The sequence below is a fragment of the Panulirus ornatus genome, chromosome 23 (assembly GCF_036320965.1).
Source record: "Panulirus ornatus isolate Po-2019 chromosome 23, ASM3632096v1, whole genome shotgun sequence".
Lineage (NCBI taxonomy): Eukaryota > Metazoa > Arthropoda > Malacostraca > Decapoda > Palinuridae > Panulirus > Panulirus ornatus.
In genome coordinates this window covers 22394967-22418787 of record NC_092246.1, presented here as the reverse complement: position 1 = coordinate 22418787, position 23821 = coordinate 22394967, and the positions used below count along the sequence as shown (strand labels likewise).

At 49.0% G+C, this 23821-nt stretch overlaps 2 protein-coding genes across 2 annotated transcripts; one reads left to right on the top strand and one right to left on the bottom strand.

Annotated features, from left to right (window-relative positions):
* The first annotated feature begins 349 nt into the window (after positions 1-349).
* Positions 350-2321, top strand: LOC139756910 (anti-lipopolysaccharide factor-like). The gene is made up of 3 exons (XM_071676828.1): positions 350-579; positions 699-832; positions 2014-2321. The coding sequence occupies exons 1-3, from the start codon at positions 365-367 to the stop codon at positions 2127-2129; spliced, it is 465 nt and encodes a 154-aa protein (XP_071532929.1). The 5' UTR covers positions 350-364; the 3' UTR covers positions 2130-2321.
* Positions 2322-2983: 662 nt separating this feature from the next.
* LOC139756911 (lipase lipl-4-like) lies at positions 2984-23365 on the bottom strand. Its single transcript, XM_071676829.1, is given in 12 exon segments — positions 2984-3841; positions 3843-3945; positions 5270-5411; positions 6980-7064; positions 9221-9379; positions 9618-9710; positions 10518-10668; positions 12535-12649; positions 12985-13149; positions 13462-13756; positions 14884-15083; positions 22701-23365. Coding segments are annotated over 11 exon segments (1641 nt in total). The 5' UTR covers positions 15058-15083; positions 22701-23365; the 3' UTR covers positions 2984-3682.
* Positions 23366-23821: the final 456 nt, after the last annotated feature.

The following is a 23821-nucleotide window of genomic DNA, read 5'->3' as shown; positions in this document are numbered from 1 at the left end:
AGCTGACGACTTAGCAACACACGGTGACGTGTACGTGAGCTGGGGTGATCTGGGGATTAAGATCACCAGAAGGAATTGGTTTCTACGTTGGAAAAAAACACCCTCGGGCAAGCCGTGGGATTCCCCTTAGTGACGCATACAAGAGGGAGTCTGTTGCCGACATCCCTATAGATGAAATTAACATTTAAGAAACCATCACTAATGAAACTTTATCGTGTCAACACATAGATCAATCATAGCCTGTCACGTGGAGCCATAGATACACGTATAGGAATCTGGTTATGTGGACGAGAAGGGTGTGAGGAGTTCAGGTGTTGGTGACCTCCGACAACAGCCAGTGGCGTTCCTCATATGCCCCGGAGCGATGAGGCTGGCATCACAACGGTGGCGACCGTCGAGGGGAAGACAAGACCTCACACTACCATCCCGAGAGACGTTACCAGCTGGGCAGCCTAAGATGAGACACACCGTGTTAGTGAGTCTAGTGGTGGTGGTGCTGATGGTGGCGCCCTACGCCCCTCAGTGTGAGGCTCAGGGGTGGGAAGCTCTGGTCGGAGCCGTCGCTCAAAAACTTATTGAGTTAGTAATAGATGGTTTGCTTTATACTCATACTGTCCCATCATACCTGTAATGAATCTGGATGAGAATATTGTTGTACTGAAGTGTGCGATGATGAAGAGTACTTTGTTCTGTGGCAGGTTATGGCATCACGGAGAGGTGGAACTCCTTGGTCACTACTGCAGCTACAGCGTCCAACCTAAGTTCAGGAAGTGGCAGCTGTACTACAAGGGGAGGATGTGGTGCCCAGGCTGGACACAAATCAGGGGAGAAGGTAGGGACAGCTTCATAGATTCTATTGTTACGTTCAACGACACACACACACACACACACACACACACACACACACACACACACACACACACACACACACACCATCACCTTCTTGAGGGACACAGGAGGGCAGATGACACGTCAGGTTGTCAGTAGATGTTCATATGAGCGACGTCCAAGACGAGGCTGAGCAGCTTGTGTCATTACCTCCGCCAGGCGGGCACATACAGACGGACCACCTCTGCCACAAACATTGAGGGGTCTGCCAGGAGGGGACATACAGACGGACCACCTCTGCCACAAACATTGAGGGGTCTGCCAGGAGGGGACATACAGACGGACCACCTCTGCCACAAACATTGAGGGGTCTGCCAGGAGGGGACATACAGACGGACCACCTCTGCCACAAACATTGAGGGGTCCGCCAGGCGGGGACATACAGACGGACCACCTCTGCCACAAACATTGAGGGGTCTGCCAGGAGGGGACATGCAGACGGACCACCTCTGCCACAAACATTGAGGGGTCTGCCAGGAGGAGACATACAGACGGACCACCTCTGCCACAAACATTGAGGGGTCCGCCAGGCGGGGACATACAGACGGACCACCTCTGCCACAAACATTGAGGGGTCCGCCAGGAGGGGACATACAGACAGTCCACCTCAGTCACAGACATTGAGGGGTCCGCCAGGAGGGGACATACAGACGGACCACCTCAGCCACAGACATTGAGGGGTCCGCCAGGAGGGGACATACAGACAGACCACCTCTGACAAAGAGAATAAAGAAAGCAAAATATTTGATGCTGTAATTTGACGTTTTGATATTATGATGTGTTTGTTTTGGTCAGATTATTTTGAAAAAAAAATCTTTTCATTTGCATGAAAAAATTCATTTATATAAATTTGCTAAAGTGAACAAGGGTTACACTGATATTTTCTTTACGATTATGCCTTTACGATAGTCTTTCAATATATATATATATATATATATATATATATATATATATATATATATATATATATATATATATATATATATATATATATATATATATATATCCTGAATCTTTATACTGTTCTCTTGATGTTCTTTGTCAGTGGTAAAACTCTCTCATAAGCTACCCAGTTATTTTAAGCTTAGATTCTTTTAGTAATTATATGTGGTTGTTGTCCTACAGCCTTGACCCGCAGCCGATCAGGAGTGGCAGGGAAGACGGCTAGGGACTTCGTGGAGAAGGCTTTTAGGGCTGGCCTCATCACTGAGGAGGAGACGAGAGCGTGGCTTAATAACTAAGGGCCTTCAGACACACACACACACACACACACACACACACACACCACACACATTCTATCCAACTCATCCAATTGAAATTTTTGTTAATGTCTTCAGTTAAATGGATGTGATAATGTAATTCATATGTACCTTCCCTATGACGTGTATGTACCTTGCCTATGACTTGAAGGGATTAATAAACAGTAAATGCCATGTCCTACAGTATTGCTTTGATCCTCTTCCTTGTTACCAAACCTCCTCAAAGACCCTGACATAGGGGTGTAAACACATATGATCACCCTAGATGACCTAATGTGGTGCCTGTTTCCTGGATATGAAGACATCTAACCCTCCCGTCATCATCAGCCCTTGATGGAGTGAGTGAAATGGGGACCAAGATTGGAGATCCAGCGTTGGTCAATCATTGTGCATGATAGAAATCATGCACAACCCCTCGAGCATGAGGCACGGACTTGGTGGTCGACGGTACGGGCCATGAGCACGGCGGCGGTACGACCCCTCGTTAAGCTGGATGGTCTGACCTTCTGCCAAGAGTCTTATAGGACCAGATGCAAGGTCAGGCCCTCGTTCCCCAGAGTCGTGTACCAATGGTGCTCAGAGGTCGTACGGTCGTTCTTAAAGATCGTGTCGTCGTGCTCAAGGGTCGTGTCGTCGTGGACGACCACAACATAACACTTTCCTCCACCGCCGCTCCAACACACACCTCACATACACTCTCACCAGTGTCCCCCTCCACTCACTCCTTCATCCACTGGTATGTTCATAATCCTTTGTACAATAATCATGGCAACAAACATGTTTTGGATAAAAATGTTCAGAATCTCGACACGGAGGATAAGAAACAAGATTAGACATAATACATAACACATATATTCATAAGTCTAGTGTTTGGCAGTCTAGGACACAGCTATTGGCAATACGTACTGTCGGCACAAAATGATGTATAACTATTGTTACACAAAAGCACTTTTACCTAAATGTCATCTATTTCGCATAAAATAAAATATCTACTTCTTTTCACACCAGGAGAGTCATGCTCGTATTGTATATTCGTACACTACAGTCTCTCATACAACACTACGTTCCATAAAGCTTGTACTACATCATCACCTAACTGTTGGCGTCTTGCACCTGATCAGCTGTTGGCGCGTGTTTACTTCATCAGCTGATACCATGGAACAGCTGAAGGTGTTTATCTTTAGTTTGTTCAGCTGATCACGCATTAAGATCACGACGTGTGTTGATGGTGGGTTTTGTTGCTCTATCACGTCCATAATACAGCAATATTAATACATACATATTTCTAGTAGACAAAAATGTACAACCAAGAATCTACACCGGTGGTGTGTCCGTGTGTTAATGCGTGTGTTTATGATGGGTGCACATCACTTACCTACCTACTGTAGCTCTCGAGTCTATTTATGAGACGTGTGAAGATGTCTATCAGAGATTATCTCGCTGATGAGAGAGCTCGGGTACATAATCGATCTCCTGGAAGCCGCAACTATCCAGAGAACAGGCCTTCAATGTCTGAATTAGCGAAGAGCTTCCAGTTATTCCATAGTGGGTGAAAGACACAGTGGTTGGCACCCTCCGTCCACAAGCAGTCCAGTCGGGTGAAGCCCCAGCAGACCTTCAAGGTCATGAGAATCAGTAGAATGCCTCCAGGAACTCCATGAGAGGGTGGTAGACGTAATGGTTCGCGTTCTCTGCCCACAGGAAGTCCAGATGATTGAAGTCTCGCAGTTGGACTCGGTGGTTCAGCGCCACCCAGGCCAGCTCCGACGCCGTCTGCCTCACGTCCTGCAACAGGGGCCTCATCGTCAGGACCAGAGAACCCATGGCAATTCCTGAGTAACTCACAGGGTGACTGAGGGTCACCTCACAGGGAACTCGAGGTTATCATACAGGGGACCTCACTTGTCACTAGACCCAGTAGGAACCTGTTCGTGCAGGTGACACTGACGTAAATAAAGACGACTAGTTTCCAGTAGGTTTAGGTCAGGTTACTGCCTTGGGTAGAAAGGGGACTGAGAAATATGGCAGCTGACAGGCTACAGTGTAACGTAATACAGAGAAATATCCAGCCCTAAAGACTATTTGACTGAAATGAAGTTACCATTAGAAAAAATGAAATATCTTACACTATTCGTCAGTATTTTGCCATGAATCATTTAAAGGATCAGAACTCTTCATTGATAGAATCTATCATTTTCTACAATGTTCTGAAACCACAAAACGTGTGTGTGGCTCTCGAGTTCATCTTGATTTTGGTATTTTTAAGGGAGAGGTAAGAGGTCAAGTGGTGTGGCGTTAGTGGACACACTTGACATATGCTAAACCTAGACCTGAGGAGACGACGAGCGAGCAGCCCTGGTCCCTACCTGGGATGTGGACGAGCGTGCAGCCCTGGTCCCTACCTGGGATGTGGACGAGCGTGCAGCCCTGGTCCCTACCTGGGATGTGGACGAGCGTGCAGCCCTGGTCCCTACCTGGGATGTGGACGAGCGTGCAGCCCTGGTCCCTACCTGGGATGTGGACGAGCGTGCAGCCCTGGTCCCTACCTGGGATGTGGACGAGCGTGCAGCCCTGGTCCCTACCTGGGATGTGGACGAGCGTGCAGCCCTGATCCCTACCTGGGATGTGGACGAGCGAGCAGCCCTGATCCCTACCTGGGATGTGGACGAGCGTGCAGCCCTGGTCCCTACCTGGGATGTGGACGAGCGTGCAGTCCTGATCCCTACCTGGGATGTGGACGAGCGTGCAGCCCTGGTCCCTACCTGGGATGTGGACGAGCGTGCAGCCCTGGTCCCTACCTGGGATGTGGACGAGCGTGCAGCCCTGATCCCTACCTGGGATGTGGACGAGCGTGCAGACCTGGTCCCTACCTGGGATGTGGACGAGCGAGCAGCCCTGGTCCCTACCTGGGATGTGTACGAGCGTGCAGACCTGGTCCCTACCTGGGATGTGGACGAGCGTGCAGACCTGGTCCCTACCTGGGATGTGGACGAGCGTGCAGTCCTGATCCCTACCTGGGATGTGGACGAGCGTACAGCCCTGATCCCTACCTGGGATGTGGACGAGCGTGCAGCCCTGGTCCCTACCTGGGATGTGGACGAGCGTGCAGCCCTGATCCCTACCTGGGATGGACGATCCAGTCGTTCTCGGACCAGAAGAGGCCGACGGGGACGGTAACGCTGCTGAGGGAGAAGGCAGGCGGGGAGCTCCTCCCGTACTCGACCAGGTTCCTCTCCTCGCCGTAGTCGAAGGCCTGGAACTTGTCTGCAGCAGCAGCGCCGTGGTTGGTGGGTGGCCGGGGTGAGAGAGGCGTTAGACGTGGTTAGTTACAGACATTCATTTGTGTGTAGTCTACAGGAGAGTGATGTAGAGGAGGTGGGTGTTGGGAGAGAGTGGGAGAGCGAAAGTCCGTTGGACGTGTTAGTAATGGACATGAGTAGTGTAGTATGGTTGTTGGCCACGGATTGATGGTTTAGCATGGTAGATATTGTGGTTGGTTAGTTAGGGTTGTGGTAGGTGTCGTGGGTTGTCGAAGGTGTCGTGGGTTGTGGAAGGTGTCGTGGGTTGTGGTAGGTGTCGTGGGTTGTGGTAGATGTCGTGGGTTATGGTAGGTGTCGTGGGTTATGGTAGGTGTCGTGGGTTGTGGAAGGTGTCGTGGGTTGTGGTAGGTGTCGTGGGTTGTGGTAGGTATCGTGGGTTGTAGTAGGTGTCGTGAGTTGTGGTAGTCTGTGGTTGGCGTGTGAGTGTGGCGCTGGAGTCTCTCTGTGAGTTAGCCCACCCTGACGTCTTCAGTCCGGCCGGACTGGGCGAGTCCACCAACGCCCTGATGGAACAGATTCTTCATGAGTTGCGATAGATATCCAAACATGGTCGCCTCTTCCCTACATCCCTCCGTCTCACCGCAATGGACATGATAAGGTTACACTAACACACTGGACGTCTCGCTGACATGACAAGTGGTGTGCTTCCTGTACACAACAAGTTCGAATCCTTGGACAATGGGTAACCCATGTGCTGTGTTCTTAGCTCCGTATTGATCGTAGTAATGAGTTATTGTTATTCACAATCAAGTAAACCATTACTGGGCATCTGTTTCCGATTTGTTAATAATGCTCGCCATGTTATGACCCTTCTCTGTAAAGTGATATATAGACATTTTGTTTTTCTTGTTTAAGGTTTGGGCAACATCCTGGCTACTTTACTGAGTTTAGATGATTTATATTCATTGATTTTCAAAGATAAATGATAGAGTAGTTCGAATCAGTAAATAAACCAGAGATTCCCGTCCTTACATCTCAAAACGCCGAACAAAAATCCACCAAACTTCTAACCTTCAAATCTGTAGTTACGTAGACGATTCTATGCAAAGTCGTTGCTTTTCTGTACATCTAAATGTGACACTGATCTCAAAACGAACAGACTGAACCTCAGCTGTAAAGGCACTGTAAGTAGCATCATCACAACCTTTGACCCGACCTGACCCTTTAAGGTCAAGTCAAAGATCACACCATCATCCTGAAGGGTCGTAGGGTCGTGCTGAAAGGTCACATCCAGAGACCCTTTGCTGCCGGGGGTCGAGAAACATTTGCCTTACACCAGTGCAATGTAACACTGAGATCAACAACATGAAAGACGCTTCGAACTATCATAGAAAGAAGGGAAACATTTGCTGTGTTTGGAGGTATGATATACCTATGTTGTGCCTAATGTCACCAGAAAAATATGTCGACCAACACATCTGATAGATGGAACTGTGAGCTGCAAAATGATAGGACGAACAAGAACTCTGCTATATAAAACTGTACGAAAAAGTAATGAGAGAGGTTACTTACGAGATGCGTGGAGCTGCATGAGGTGTGTGAAGACTCGAAGGCCTGTGCCTGCTGGGGTGTGGGCCACGATCACTGGCAGGTACTCCTGTGGAGCCAAGGTCGTGGAGGTGATTATTCTGATATTACGTCATCGTTACTACCATTGTATAGATCATGAGACTTAAACATGTCTCCATAAACCACCTTGCTGTCTGGAAAATGTTGCCTTTTTCATCTCTAAACTAGGTTTTTAATCAATTATGATCAAACAGGCAGGTTTAATGACAATAAGCCCAAACTTATACTAAGGAAATATTTTTCTTACTCTATACGTTTAGTTTTTCCATTTAGTAGCCAATTATCAGAATTAATGATGGCAATGAATAATATTCATTCCCGTGCAGCTGGGAGCTGCCGTTGATTTAATTTCATACTAAGATATGTATCAGCGGGAATGGCATTTGTTTTCTCGAGGTAATGAAGCAAATATTGCCCCCAACGTCCAGCAGGGCGAAGCAAACACGTAGCATTTTCCCGGTGTTGAAAATTGACTAAAATCTCGGCTACTGGTGAAAGTGAGGCGAGGGTTACGTAGATATGCTGGTGACAAGTGTTACATGTACTCTTACGAAAAATTACACCACAATTTTCCTGAGCTACATGGCCCATTACTCACAGTCGTCTTTATATTCGTGTTTGGGGTACCGTTGCAATCAAGGGTTGTGTAAATGTCGTGTAGCGCGCTATGCTAGGTGGATGGGTACGTTGTGTTAAATGTGGGCAGGGAGCTCTCATCAATAATCTTTAAACCGTGTTTGCAAAGTGTAAGGGGTTCATTGATTCATGTTTTTTCATATCCAATTTATTTTTGTACCGTTCCTAAACTGTATATTTGCATTCATTTACATGGATCTTGATAGCATATTTGACTATTTGACTAGTGAACTGTACATTTTTCATTATATTTTGACGTTTCAGCAACAAATTCAATGTTACAAATATTTCTATTGAAGCTATTGCTAGATATTTTCGTTTTCTATCATTTCAGTATAAGTATTATAGAAAACAAAAAATATGGCTAACTAAATTATTATTGTTTTCTATTTTTTTTTTTCTGATTATTAACATGAACTATAAATACAGTCCTCCACTGTTTTGTGATCTGAAAAGAAATGCTGAAAGTGTCTGATATACAAGTTAGAGTAGAATGGAGATTATTGTTACAGAAAAAGAATTACTGCTCCAGGTAACGTGGTATAAATGAAAAAGTTGTGGGAACAGAGTAAAACGAGCACATTTAACTGAGCTACTAAGCTTGTTTTGCATTAGTTCTGTGAATGATCACACCATGAATACAGTCCTTTTTTAAGACATATTATCTTAGTAAAAGATACTTGATAATTAGAACGGTTACTAAACCGTTACTTGAAGATTACATCCTTCGCATGCAGTAAATTGTATCTGTATACAGCATTATGACAGACCTTCCTACCTTTCTGAGATTAAGCAAAGAATACAAGATATATTGCTACACCAACACTACAGAGATATGCGATGAAAACGAAAGAATTGCCGTGAACAAAGGTGATACACAACCCACCTTAATCTTAAAAGCTAAGTTATCGCCAACTTAGATACAGTTTATTCTTCATTTATTTGTCCTCTGTAGACTAGTTCTTGTCGTCTATAGATCTGTCTTTAAGCCCACGTAAAGTTGAAGTTAATATCCATAACTGATAGGATTGTCTGAAGTCAACGAGTTTTTAATTATAGTGTGTTTAGAACGGAAAAATTGCACTCAGTGACGACTGTCATCTGTGACCAGACCATTCGTTATAGATGGATAGAAATAGATGTATAGCCTCCAGATGTCCAGTGACACCCTCGTAACGTGAATGATCAGTTTGACTCGTTATACGTTAAGAGTGTCCAATGGTCATCACGGAGGGCAGATAATACTCTAATCACTTTGACTGTGGTACAATAGTTAGGCCATAGCCTCTGTACTTACCTCATGACATGTGTGTCTCCAACAGCCACAGACGCAACCAACGCTTGACCCCTGGCCAAGGTCAGGGAGGCTGTACCGCTTGACCCCTGGCCGAGGTCAGGGAGGCTGTACCGCTTGACCCCTGGCCGAGGTCAGGGAGGCTGTACCGCTTGACCCCTGGCCGAGGTCAGGGAGGCTGTACCGCTTGACCCCTGGCCGAGGTCAGGGAGGCTATAACCCCGACCAGAAGGGTGATGGAAGGAGATACTCACCCTGTCAATGTAGTTAGCATTTGGTCCGGCGATGATGAAGTGGATGAAGATACACAAAGCGTTGAAGATGGACTTGGGTCCACACAACGTTGACATTTTCTTGGTGGTGGCTGGCGTGGGTCGCAGTATCTCCATGATGCCCTGATCCCTGAGCTCCTTCTGTAACACAGGAGAACAGTTCTGTACCCGGGGACACTACTGTACCTGTACCCTGCCTCCTACCTTGCTGTATCTACCTACACATACTTCAGCACCTCGAGCATTACCTTGCATACTAACGTTCTATGTAGGGTGGAATACAGACTCTCTCTCTCTCTCTCTCTCTCTCTCTCTCTCTCTCTCTCTCTCTCTCTCTCTCTCTCTCTCTCTCTCTCTCTCTCTCTCCAAAAAAACCTACCTCGATTTTGTTGAAGTACGGCGAGAGCATGCCGATGGGCGCGTGTTTGTGGTAGATGTAGGCGGAGGGAGCCATGGCCGCCATGACCCGGATCTGGAGAACAAGAAGAAAATAATTACTACGAAGACAAGACGTGTGTCTGCTGGAGGGACGACTCCCGCTGGAGGAGGGACTGATGAAGTGGAGGGAAGGAGGAGTGAGATGAGGGTATACAGGTAGATAGATAGCTGGATAGATAAGTACTTAGATACTTAAGCAGATATATAAACATAGATGTATAGATGAATACAAATAGATGCGTGTGATTGCATATATGCATATATATATATATATATATATATATATATATATATATATATATATATATATATATATATATATATATAGATAGATAGATAGATAGATAGATAGATAATGATTCCAGTGAGGATGTAAGAGCTGTTATGGTCCCTATGTTTTATACTGTTTACACGAGGGAAAATATGTGGAATGAGAAGAGAAGCGGAAGTCTGAAGAGAATGTCAAGTGGGAGGGAAGAGAAACAAGTTTATAAGGAGACTAGAGCCGGAGGTGCGAGTGTGTGTGTGTGGGGAGGTGATCCAGTACTCCAATATCGTTAGAGACACTAAGACTCCGAGGAAAGACAAGTGTACAGGGAGGAAGGGATGACAGGAGCCCCTGTGTGTGTGTGTGTGTGTGTGTGTGGAGTACGAGTGACAATAAATACGAGCTAAGCAAACGTGGGGATAATGAACAGGCAAATGATGAGGAGTGAGGGTCGTGTGAGACATAGAGAGTGGAAACTGGAGTCTGAGGAGACTTGAGTGTTATTGAGGAGTGGTGTGGTGTGGTGTGGAGTGAGCCAGCACCAGGGCAACACAGACAGGAGAGGCGACGCACCCACGAGTTGATGTGCGGGTGGTAGTCTAGCATGGCGAAGAAGAGGGAGGTGCCCATGGAGTGGCCGATGTAGCTGACATTCTGCGCCCCTGTCACCCGGCGGACGTAGCTGAGCATAGCTGGCAGGTCTTTGCTCGCCATCTCGTTCCAGCTGTGAAAATATAGAAGTTTTGATATCTGTCATGGCCTTAGTTACACACACACACACACACACGAACACACACACACACACAAGGCACAGACCAACACCTGGGTTGTGTGTATTTGGACTACCAGAAAGCATGTGACGCTGTGCTACATAGGAGTGTGGTAGACAACCTCGTTAACTTAAATGTTAATCTTGCTCCGGCGAACACTTCATGCTCGTTACAACTAATGACACAAACATGACAAACATGAACAGATGTGAAGCTCAAAAGAAGGAACCCCATGAGTGTACAACCTCCTCCCCGTACTGTACGGTGCTCATGCAGGGTACACACGAGAGAGTGAAAGTACTCAGTCATGCTCTTATTATTTGGCTCACTCAAGCATAGCTCGGTAACTCGTGTGTTAGTCATGAGTGACTTCGTACCGCATATTGGGAACTTCCAGATTAAATGCTTGGGAACTACACCTATCTTTATTTGCTTGTTTTGTACTCGCCTCCTGGTTACTTTTCGTTTCTCAGTGGTAACTCCTGAGTTACTTATTGCTTACTCTTTGGCTACTTGAAGTTATGCTGTGATTCTTTTAAAGTTAAAGCCTCATATCATAATCGAGATCAGGCCTTGATTGACATACGAAAAATTTAAGATAGACAAAGAAGTAAAAAGGACAAAAGAAGAAGAATAATGTAAGGCCTTGGAAGGATGTGAAAAACCCTGCTCTTCTAAAAGGAGGGAAGGAGCTCCAAAGCTTAGCAGGCGCAGGGAAACAAACGTGCATCATAACGACCCATCCTCGAGTTACTAGCGTTAACACAGTAATCATGTGAAGCAGCGGCTTCCCCAGTATAGTTCTTGACGAGGGCACACAACCAGCCAGGTCCCCTGGGCAGAACCCAGAGGAATATCTGTATAAGAAGGAAAGAGATCCGACACCCCCATCGCAGGGCATGTGGGTGAAGGTGAGTGACCAGACTGGAAGACTGGCTGGCTAGGTCGAATTACCCTCATAAGAAAGTGTAAAAATGCACCTAAATGTAGTCTCAGGCTCAGGCTGCCTTCACCTCAGCTGTGGCTACGTCTACCTCAGTTCTGAAAGCCCGGCTACTTGTAGGCTCCTCAGGTCTACTTGTTACTTAACCCTAATCCCCAACTAGGGCTACCTGCTACCTGTAGCCCCACACTTAGGGGCTACCTGTAGCCCCTCACTAGAGCTACCTGTAGCCCCACACTCAGGCTACCTGTAGTCCCACACTAGAGCTACCTGTAGCCCCACACTAGAGCTACCTGTAGCCCCACACTAGAGCTACTGTAGCCCACACTAGAGCTACTGTAGCCCCACACTGGCTACCTGTAGCCCCACTAGAGCTACCTGTAGCCCCACACTAGAGCTACTGTAGCCCCACACTAGAGCTACCTGTAGCCACACTAGGCTACTGTAGCCCCACACTGAGCTACCTGCTGCTACCTGTAGCCCCACACTAGAGCTACTGTAGCCCCACACTCGGCTACCTGTAGTCCACTAGCTACCTAGAAGTCGTAGCCCCACAACCTAGATAGCCTGCCCACACTGACTAAGCAAGCTACCTGTAGCCCCACACTAGGTAACGTAGCCCCACTAGAACTTAGCACGCTACCAGCCTCACTAGAGCTACCTGTAGCCACACAGACACTATTGAGACTAACACTAGAGCTACCTGTAGTCCCACACTAGAGCTACCTGTAGCCCCACACTAGAGCTACCTGTAGCCCCACACTAGAGCTACCTGTAGCCCCACACTAGAGCTACCTGTAGCCCCACACTAGAGCTACCTGTAGCCCCACACTAGAGCTACCTGTAGCCCCACAGCTCGGGCTACCTGCTGCCTTACCTGTACTCCCAGAACTGCGTCTGGTTGGGTGAGAGGTGGACGTGTTGCCGGCCGTAGTAGTTGCCACGATTGTTTCCTATCCAGACGTCGTAGCCAGCGTCAGCCAACAGGAACCCTGCGCCACACGGATAACAACCATCAACACCCCCTGGTAACAAGCCACTCAGAAACACCGATATAAGCAGATAACAGCCATCAAGACCTATGTAAATCCATGATTGCCATTAATAAGCAGAAACATCTGTGTGTGAGAAGATAACAGTGACTGACAGATAACCGATCGAGAGAAACTGGTATCGAATGTTTAACAGTGAGAACCAGCGAAGCATTAACAACAGTTCTGATGAGGACGGAATTAAAAGAATTCAAATCTAATGTAATTCTTCAAAAACATAGAGTAAATACCCTCCGACACAGACACACACACACACACACGTGACCTGACCTTACCTATCGCCTGGTCAGGGTCGTTCATGACGAAGTCTGCGCTGGAGGAGAGAAAGCCGTGCAGGATGAACGCCACCCGACGTTCGCTTGTGCTGCTGCTTCTTCCTTTAGAGGAGGCTGGCCCAGCGTGCGGCCCACCACCGCTACTGTTCCTGTTGCTGGTCTTGCCTGTGGGAGAGGATAGGTCAGGGTAGGTCCTGGGTCAATGAAACTATGAGATATTCAGATCAGTTCGTGTTAGCATCAGTAAGGTCACTGAGGATCTGTTCCTGTTTAAGGGAAGTATTTGACAACACGTCATGAGCTGTGTGCTCCTCGTGTTAGGGATGTGGAGAGCTACATGGGAACAAGGGTTCGATGATGCGATTGCATCGAAGGCCAAGTGGAACCCTTCTCAGCCCACCTGCAGGAGCAAGGGTTCGATCCCACTGTGCCGAAGCTTCCTGGAGACAGACACAGTGGCATCATGAACCTACCAACCTCCTGTAGTGATGAAGTTCACGTCTTCCTCGGCTTGACCGGCCCTCTGACGACTCCCCTCACCATCGGCGGAGGGTGAGTGTGGAGGCAGCCGCTTAGCGCGGTCACGCAGCTGCTTGATGTACGACCCGTCGCTTGGCTCCGACGTGGCGGTGGTGGTCGTCGTCGTAGTGGTGGTCGCGGAGGGCGGCGCCGTGCGACCATGTGGGATCCGATGCACCTCCAGGATGTAGCCGTCCTCCGTAATAACATGGTGGGTCTCGGCGGGGTACCCACGGGCCGCTATTAGCTGCGGCTGCCGGAGACAGAGGTCAGAGGTCAGGTTAATGTGACATCACCTGAAGCATCAGGTCAGAGCTGGTTAAGATATCGTCACAAGGTTACCATCAGGGTATAGTTAGGTAGATTACACGAGAATATCGTCAGTAGAATATCTTACTGATATTCGACCATCATGATAGACAATATCTGAGTCGAGAAAGAAATATCTATCTATTGATGCATGAAGCAGAGAGTGTTGGGTCAAGCGTAAGAGTCACACACATGAGGAAATTTTGAGATCTAGGTGGCTAAACTCTCCCTAAAATGAACTCGAAATTCTCAGTTTTGGTATTAGAAAATAGCACAAGATGTGAAGTGTTTGGCGCACTCGTATATTCAAATCATATTTTATCCATTTATTAAAAATAAATGCGAATCATTCCTTACATGTTGTTGAATGATTCACAGCTAAGGAGACACATTACATTATGTACTGATTCGGTAATGAATCGCGCGTCAAACAAGAGCCGATATTATAGATACGACCAACATTAATGTGTTTGTTTGTGGAGTGATACGACCAACATTAATGTGTTTGTTTGTGGAGTGATTCATGATCGTAAATCATGGGGAACTTGGTCCTGTCTTGCCTCAGTGAATAACGGAACAGTTGTACACCTGGAAATGGTCGAAACTCATTTGCTGAGCCAGTAAGACGCAGCCTTCTGGTTAGTACCAGTGGGACGACATTCTGGAAATATCGTTTCTGTGGTCTTCATAATTTTTATGGTCTGTCGTTAAGGCTACAACATAGAAACACAAGACATTTTCGCGACAAAGAAAGAACAGCGGAGTGTTTTAAACAGGTTTTAAAATCAGAGTTCAGGTTTATATATTAAACCGATTTCATATAAACTGCCCACAATACATGCAGTGTTAATCACACTGTCCAGAGTGCGTGCAGTTTCAATTTGTTTTGGCAAATTTCTTGAATTCATCGTCACCAGTGTTGCTGTGTTGGCGCTCACTCGCATTGCCCTGTGAACCTAGAGGAACGGAACGAGTACCAGTGGGAGGAGGAACACACACACACACACACACACACATCAACACCTGGAGCGCCAGATAGCACTTGTGTTCACCAGGTTCACTGTGGCTTACCGTCGTGAAATACACGTGTGGATGAACGGCCCCTCGAGCCTGGCGGGCCGGGGCGGGTGTGACGGCGTCGTATGAGGTCACTGAAGGCGTCTTAGTCTTCGTCGTCGTCGCTGTTGCTGCCACCACCACTGTAGTCGCCGCCACCAGCAGGAGGGGCGCTGCGCCGCGCGACATGCCTGAAGTACTCGAGGGAGGGGTGTCTGAGGGATAGAAACTGGCTCAGTCGAAGGATGAGAGGGATGGGCGTAGTTCCGGGGGATAGGGATGGGTTCAGGATGAGGGATGAGGGCTAACTTGGTCAGGATAGAAATGTGGGTACGTGGAGAGGACGGACAGGAGACAATATACACTGAAAGAGAATGTATATAGTTCAATATGAATCGAGAGAGAGAGAGAGAGAGAGAGAGAGAGAGAGAGAGAGAGAGAGAGAGAGAGAGAGAGAGAGAGAGAGAGAGAGAGAGAGAGAGAGAGTTGAAAGGCTACAGGTAAACAGACAAGCACATGAACAGACCCATAAGGACAGACTCAAACAGACAGGCGGAGACAAACACAGATAAACACACACAAATCTTACGCTTCGAATCCTCTCCTCAGCCCAGCTCTCTGCGGCGCGGGTCAATATCCATTACGTAAAGTTTGTTTCCTCGGAAGTGAAAGTCTCAATGAGGGTCCACCCAGAGGTTCCTGCCCTTACCTGGGTCTACCTGGAGACCCTTAACTGGGTCCACCCAGAGGTTTCTGCCCTTGTATGAATCCATCCAGCTCCCTGCCTATATCTGTGACCACCCCAAGACTCCCCCTGCCCTCACCCGCTCCTATTTCGAGGTCCTTGCCCTTGCCTAGACCCACCTAGAGGCCTTTACCCTTGACTAGGCTCCATCTGAGGCTCTTACCCTTACTTAAGGCCATCCAGAGGTCTTTGCCCTTTCCTTGACCCACCTGAAGTCCTCTGCCCTTAACTGGAGCTCACTCTCAATCTTTCCTTCGTACTTTCACTTTTCTGTCACTCGTTGCCTTATATTACCACCAGGAGGCCCGCGTGCGTCCCTGGCATCAACTTGAGGCCTTTGCCCTCGCCTGAGGTCACTTAGGGACCCTTTGCCCTCATCTTGGTCCGACCAGGGGACACCCCCTTCCCTTACTATGCCAGGGTCCGCCCGGAATACAAAGGAATTCAAACAGCAACAGACCAATGGTCCTTCTGAATCTGTTTTTGGGCATGAAAGAGACCAGAAACTCACAGATTAGTGTGGTATAGAAGCCGAAAATCATGTCAGTCGTGGATGTGCAGCGATCTGTGGTCCTGCTTTCGACTACTGTCATCGGTAGATCATTCCCGTATGTCAACAACGCTGCACATATTGTAACAGGCGGAACCTGTAGCTTACGCCACTGGGGGCGATCCTGTGGTTACTGCCCGGCTGGCTGCGTCATCCCAGGTGTGGCTGATCCCCTCATGTGATGCGGTGCGCTGTGTACAGGCGTGGGACGGGCGAGGCCTGTCCATCATGCCACCCTCCCACACCAACACACATTACACAAGGCCTCATATGAACGACATCAATCATACTCTGCACCTCACCCAGCACTGCTGCACCTCCCGCACCTCACCAGGCACTGCTGCACCTCCTGCACCTCACCCAGCACTGCTGCACCTCCCGCACCTCACCAGGCACTGCTGCACCTCCTGCACCTCACCCAGCACTGCTGCACCTCCTGCACCTCACCCAGCACTGCTGCACCTCCTGCACCTCACCCAGCACTGCTGCACCTCCTGCACCTCACCCAGCACTGCTGCACCTCCTGCACCTCACCAGGCACTGCTGCACCTCCTGCACCTCACCCAGCACTGCTGCACCTCCCGCACCTCACCAGGCACTGCTGCACCTCCTGCACCTCACCCAGCACTGCTGCACCTCCCGCACCTCACCAGGCACTGCTGCACCTCCCGCACCTCACCCAGCACTGCTGCACCTCCCGCACCTCACCAGGCACTGCTGCACCTCCTGCACCTCACCCAGCACTGCTGCACCTCCTGCACCTCACCAGGCACTGCTGCACCTCCTGCACCTCACCCAGCACTGCTGCACCTCCTGCACCTCACCCAGCACTGCTGCACCTCCTGCACCTCACCCAGCACTGCTGCACCTCCTGCACCTCACCAGGCACTGCTGCACCTCCCGCACCTCACCCAGCACTGCTGCACCTCCTGCACCTCACCAGGCACTGCTGCACCTCCTGCACCTCACCCAGCACTGCTGCACCTCCTGCACCTCACCAGCACTGCTGCACCTCCTGCACCTCACCAGCACTGCTGCACCTCCTGCACCTCACCAGCACTGCTGCACCTCCTGCACCTCACCAGCACTGCTGCACCCACCAACACGGATGTCGTCGGGAACACAGACAAGTATGAAGAGTCATATGTGATCAGAGAAATCATACGGGCACACACACACACACACACACACACACACACACACACACACACACACACACACACACACACACACACAACACATTCAAACCATAAACATATAAACAATAACGTAAAGACAATGACAGTATTTAGGGTAGTGAAGGCGTGAGTGTCGGACAGCGAGCCAGCCCCGGAAGTGAGCACTAATTACTGACGAGGCAGTAGGAAGTGTGTGTGTGAGAGAGAGAGAGAGAGAGAGAGAGAGAGAGAGAGAGAGAGAGAGAGAGAGAGAGAGAGAGAGAGAGAGAGAGAGAGAGAGAGAGGGGCAATACTAGTCACCTACATCAACATGTAAACTGAACACTGAGAGGCAGAAGCAGCCACCCACAGCCCAGGACACTTGGCCGTGGGCTACAGCTGTTCAACAGTCAATATGGGAGTGTATGGCCGTGCATCATGGGGGTCTGTGTCATAAGGACATCCCCAAACTATGCTGTGTACTGAGCAGACTTCCTCTACACATGACCAGATGGCTTTATGATACCTTACAGTGACACCAGCTGCCATGAGCGGCTTTGGTGCTGACAAACCAACTGTTATCATTCCACACAAACAGGTACATACCTAGCAAGCACAACTTGTCCTAAGTCGGGGTAACATGAGGACCCAGCTTTACCGCGGCCATGAGGCCACAGCAATGTTCGAGTCCACAAGTCCTTTTAGTATTCTGAGCCTTATTACCGGGTTGGACCATCTGAGTACTTACCAAGACACATGACACACAGGTCCACACCATCAGTGGTGTCGCCCTTTCTTACCAGTGAAGGTTAGGTTAGGTTAGGTTAGGTTAGGTTAGGTTAGGTTAGGTTAGCCTCTACATCCATCCGACTGCAGGTGGATGTAGAGACAGGTTAGCCTCATCAACCTTTACGAGTGTGCGAGACGAGGTGCGTTTGTTTACTCAACCTCATGTACACGAGAGAACGACCCCTGGGCATGGCGACTTTAAGACCTGATCCTCACGTGTTGGGTCAAATGCCAGGCTTCTGTCCCAGAGACAGAAATCGTCACTGTACCTTGTCGCAGACACGAGCCATCTGCAGAGGGTTAGACAGGAAACGGGAGTTGCTACGTACTTAAGAAGTGGTTCTGCCATTAGGTAGGGCGAAAGTGCACCGCTCGCCACGCTGAGAGAGAGAAAAAGGGGGAACTTTTTTCCATAAAATTGCAACAGAAGAGGGCAGTAGAGCGTCAGAGAGCGGCGAATGAAAACAGATACCAGCAGAACAGGTACAGAATGAGCTGTAGTAAGGCTGACTCAGAGTGAGGTGTAGTAAGGCAGACTCAGAGTGAGGTGTAGTAAAGCAGGCTAAGAGTGAGGTGTAGTTTGGTGGGTTCACAGGGTCGCGGGGCAAGTTCAGAGTGAGGTGTGGAGGTGATGAGAACAAGGGATTGTGGTGGACAATATCTAAACATTCTGTGTTTGTCTTCAGCGTTGGTGAGAGTCATGGACGGAGGGAGGGTGACATCCAAGGCCTTCCTTCCCTTCACCAGCCACCGGTAGGTCCGGCCTGACCCAACTCACTTTCTGATTTACAACACCTCAGCTCACCGGGAGGATATGGCTGGCTCTGCATAGTCACTCCCCTGGTGACACAATGTCGGGTCCTCTTGACGCTCACTCCTCGTATGAAATATCCCTTGAAAAGTCTATGTTAGTTCTGTTACCCCTCAGTGTCCACAGACTCACTCACACTTCTATTCACACTCACCTCTCCAGAGGAACGTTTTGTTTACACTGTATGACACATACTGGTAGTGCGTGGCTTGAGTGGCCATCTCCTCTCATTGTTGCTGACACTCAAATGTTTTCCTGGACATCCCCGTCTCTCCTAAGGTAAGATCATCCTATCATTCCAGATTCCTAATCTCTTAATCATTCGTACCATGTTCCCTCCTTCCCTCCATCATTTCTCGTGTTTTGAAATGCTATCTTTACTATTATTCTTTCCTTAGTAACTATTGAGTTGTATCCCCCTGTACAAGTAGTCTGTGCAGTAAGCCTACAGGACCGTGTACGTAGCCTGGGGTCGTACTTGATCATGCATGTGTTATCAGTTCCTGTATGACTGTGTATGAGGTGTCTAGTCGTTGTCACGCCTGACGTAACATGTAGTGGTTTGCCTTATCATTACCATTCACGGTACATGACTGTGTTTATACCGTTCTTCCTAAATAGATAAGTCACATAATATTTCCCTCTGACATATTTGTTCACGCGTCCTTGCTCTTGACCCACGCACTGATTGCCTCCCAACCCTCCTCCTTCTTGAGCACCTAAGGTGATGGACCACAACAGTCCAGCCTCACCTTCCTCCTCTCCGCCGTCCGCTTGCTTCAGGTGCATCTCCCACATACAGAGAGCACATGCACTCACCTCTCATTCTCCAAGGTCCCACGTACATGGGAAACTGTGTGTGATACGAATTGATCTCTTTGATCTTTAGCGGGTAGAATGACGAACGTAGCTTCTCGTGTGGTGGAGGGGATCATAGTGAGAGAGGTGTACGAGAACATGGATAGGTAGTGTTTTATTATGTATATACAGAGATGGTGTAGCTCGTGTCGCGAACTGCTACAAGAGGTGCAGGATAAGGTTAGAGGGTTTAGGCAGGATTCCCGTGGCGCTGGTGCTAGTGCAAGAAGGAAAGGCTGGCGTTTCGCTGGGAGGGTTGTGTGGCTGCTGGGTCTCGTGGAGCATCTGCAGGAGGGAAGACAAGGGGAAGTAAAGGAGAGGATTGTTAACCTAAAGCTACTCAATTTTAAAAGACAAGAGAACGACAGGGATGAAGACAGCCTTCACTTCCTTCATTGGTTTTGATCCTGGATGCCAGAACTTCGAGGAGTAGGACCTTTCCCCTGGAGGTCGTAAAAATACGTCAAAATATCTCGCCACGGAGCTGCAGACAGACTGAACAACCTAAGCATAGAGGACCTGGCTGCCGCCGCTACTCTTCAGAATGTCCAAAACTTGTATCAATCAAATGAGAGGTTGATACAGGACGTCCTTCATACAGTGGGCACAAACCTTCTACCCATAAGTACAGACAGGTCATCACCGTGGTTGTGGCCTGGTGCAAGACGAATCCCAAGTGGCCAAGAGGGAGGTGAAGGGTCAAACAGACTGGAAGAATAAGATCACACACACCAGCCTCCCAACGACCTCTCTCTCTCTCTCTCTCTCTCTCTCTCTCTCTCTCTCTCTCTCTCTCTCTCTCTCTCTCTCTCTCTCTCTATCTCTCTCTCTCTCCTATGCTTGAAACTGGCTAGATTTATTCCTAAAGGAATCTACCCAAATGATATAAAAAAAAAAAAAGGGTAAACACCAACAACTACGACGAACGATACATCGCCTCGTTCGTCAGGAGAAGCTGTCTCACAGTGAAGGTCGTCCAGGTTAACAAGAACAGGTCTGGCCCAACTGCAAGGGTCATGGTATGACGTTTTGTGAGGAATTTTCCGTCTTAGTGACCGGTGTGGCAAGGGCAGGGGGGGGGAGGTTCTACTACCACTCCCCAACGCTACTTTGTAGTGATGGCCGAACCCTTGCGTTAATCTACGGACACGTAGATGACCTAAGTAGATCAGGTAGAAGTAGAAATGATCGTGCTTTAGAACACCTTTACCTGAAGAACTAACTGACGAAGAGAAAGGTCTGAAGAATCGAACTTTTTCCCCACGTTTTTTTTTTCATGTTAATGTCAGTCGTAAGGCAAGAAAGTGCGTCGTTCCCTGACACGCACCTTCCTCTCACTCACTCACTCACTCGTCAGGAGGGTAATGAACTCTCCGGCGAGTGTTGGGGCGTCATTTGCCTGCTGTGGTTGGCCCCCATCACGGAGACCATTACGCTAGGCACACCGGACCCGGTAGGAGACATCAGGCCCGGGTCATACCTCCATGACTCACACAGAACTACTGCCACTCCTTCCTCAATGTTTTCATGTTTCTTTTTTTTTTTTTTTTTACATTACAGCCGCACACAGAGTTCGTGACGTCACCAGGCAAACCTCCCGTCTCAGGTGGAGGAGATCCTCCCGTCTCAGATGAAGGAGATCCTCCCGTCTCAGGTGAAGGAGATCCACCCGTCTCAGGTGAAGGAGATCCACCCGTCTCAGGTGAAGGAGATCCTCCCGTCTCAGGTGAAGGAGATCCTCGCTAATCTGTCAGTAACAGCAGCTCAGCCAGGAGGTCAGGGAACTCAGGCGACCCACAAGATATGGTCGGGAGGTGGGTGGGTTCATCTGCCCGGAATTATATACTTCCACACTCAAGTTCTCGATGACTTAAGCGACTGTCTGTGTGTGTGTGTGTGTGTGTGTGTGTGTGTGTGTGTGTCAGAGAGAGGGAGCTAAAAACAATATATCATTTCATCCCAACATAAAATCTCCTAATTAATTCCTCAGTGGACGTAATCCCTGGCCTACCTCCCACAGGGAGCTCCACTCCCCCACAAAGCCCCCACTACCTTCCCGGCCGAGCACCGCCTGCCAAGCCCCTTCCTCCTCCTGACCTTTCAATAACCTTAAGTGAAAGTACTTCCAAGTTCGAGGAGGAGCGCGCCCGTAGAGTCTTGCTGAGTGAGCCGCCGTCTGGCCTGCTCACCACCACCACCACCACCTGCTGTGGTCGAGTATAAGAGACCATCTGCTGGAGTTCATACCAGGGCTGGGGCTGTCGCAAGAGCTCACTGTGTGGCTTAACCTCCCCCCACAGTGGTGACGTCCCTCATGTCATCCCTACACAGACAGACACCGCCTCAGGGCAGTAATGTATACCGCCCACTGATGAACGGTGAGAGAGAGAGAGAGAGAGAGAGAGAGAGAGAGAGAGAGAGAGAGAGAGAGAGAGAGAGAGAGAGAGAGCGTCCTTACGGTCATGCATGACCTGTGCCGCCATAGTGTACGTTCCTGATGCACAAGAGGCGTGGCGATGATGCCTCGTGAGTCTTGTGTTGACTGGTACATCCTGTGTCTGACGGTGGCTACACACAAGTGTGTTGCACACACATCACTTCTACACGGCTTGATGAAAGAACATGGGAAGCAAAGACACTATTACCACTCAGTTAAGCATAACAAATAACAAATATAAAGATATGGTAATGCAGACGCACAAACGACCACGACTATCCACACACACACACACACACACACACACACACACACACACACACATCTTCCCGCTTTCTTACCACCAAATATCTTTCTAAAATACAGTTACGTCAATAAAACACTGTACGTGTATGCATTCATCACCATTTACCTTGTAATCAGAGCTCGGGAATTCTGTGAGAACAGTATAACAATCAAGTGGTTCCTCACCGGCGCCAACTCACCCGAGCAAGCTGTGCGTTCAGTCACGATGTTCACCAATGTGCTTTCTAAAACGGTTTTTCGCTGGTGTAAGTCCAGACACTACCTCACTCCTGCAGGACCAAACTTGGGTTCTCACTCGTGTGCGTTAATGTATGGATGATCATTATAGTGTGTTCAGACACTGACTCTCACTAGTATGTTGTCAGGCGTGATCCTCACTAACTTGGGTGCAGAACCTTCTTATTCTCTTCCTCGGTGTGAGTCTAAGACTGGATCTTCACCAGTGTAGTTCCAGACACAGAGACACCCTTAGCTGTTGAGGTTACACGAGGTTTAGGCACTTGAAGTAACGTTGGAGAATGTTCCATTCAAGCTCAAATCATTATCGCTTGTGGATGCACAAAGAAAATATTCTCAGCAGGAAGGTAACCGGTAATTGTGCATGTCCAGGCACAGGCACGTGTGTAGCACGCAAGCATGGATCTCCTCCGTGAAGGACACAGTTGTTTGCAAGCGGGACGACGCGAGCGACACTCAAGACACCTGGGGGTTGCGCGGACCGAAGCCGACTGAGTTGCCTCGCGTCGTGGGTGTGTTCAGACCCAGAGAAGGGTTGGTGGCGCGTCAGGTGGAAATGGTATGGCCCGTCAGAGCAGCAGCTGAAAGTGGATAGCGGAGCAACGTTACCCCCCCCTCCCCCCCCGCGCCAAAGCACTGGATGTCATACACACGTAAAAGGAGGTCAGACGCCCAGCAGTGTCCCTCTCCAACGTCAGGTTCCTCTGCCTCATCTTCCCCCATCTGTCTCACCTCCTTGATCTCGTCCTCTCTACACCTCCTCACCTCATTCTGTACAGCGCCTCCCTCCCCCATCGTCACTGTCCAACCTTGACACTCCCCCTGCCACTGCCTATCCTCAGCACTGCCCAATCACCGCCCGCGCCTAGCACTGCACATCCTTGACTCCTGAGAGCGTCGGTCCTCCCCAGTCACACACATACCGCGCCTCTCACCTCTCAGCTTGCCCTATATGTCATACCTCTCACCATCCACACTCCTTACTAAGCTCCCACAAGCCCTCACACGCCCTGCCCAGCCCTCATACGCCCTGCCCAGCCCTTACACGCCCTACCAAGCCCTC

Coding starts and splice junctions, on each gene's coding strand:
- LOC139756910 (XM_071676828.1), top strand. CDS start 365: ATGAGGCTGGCATCACAACGGTGGCGACCGTCGAGGGGAAGACAAGAC. Junction 580..698: donor GTCGCTCAAAAACTTATTGA/GTTAGTAATAGA, acceptor GTTCTGTGGCAG/GTTATGGCATCACGGAGAGG. Junction 833..2,013: donor GACACAAATCAGGGGAGAAG/GTAGGGACAGCT, acceptor GTTGTCCTACAG/CCTTGACCCGCAGCCGATCA.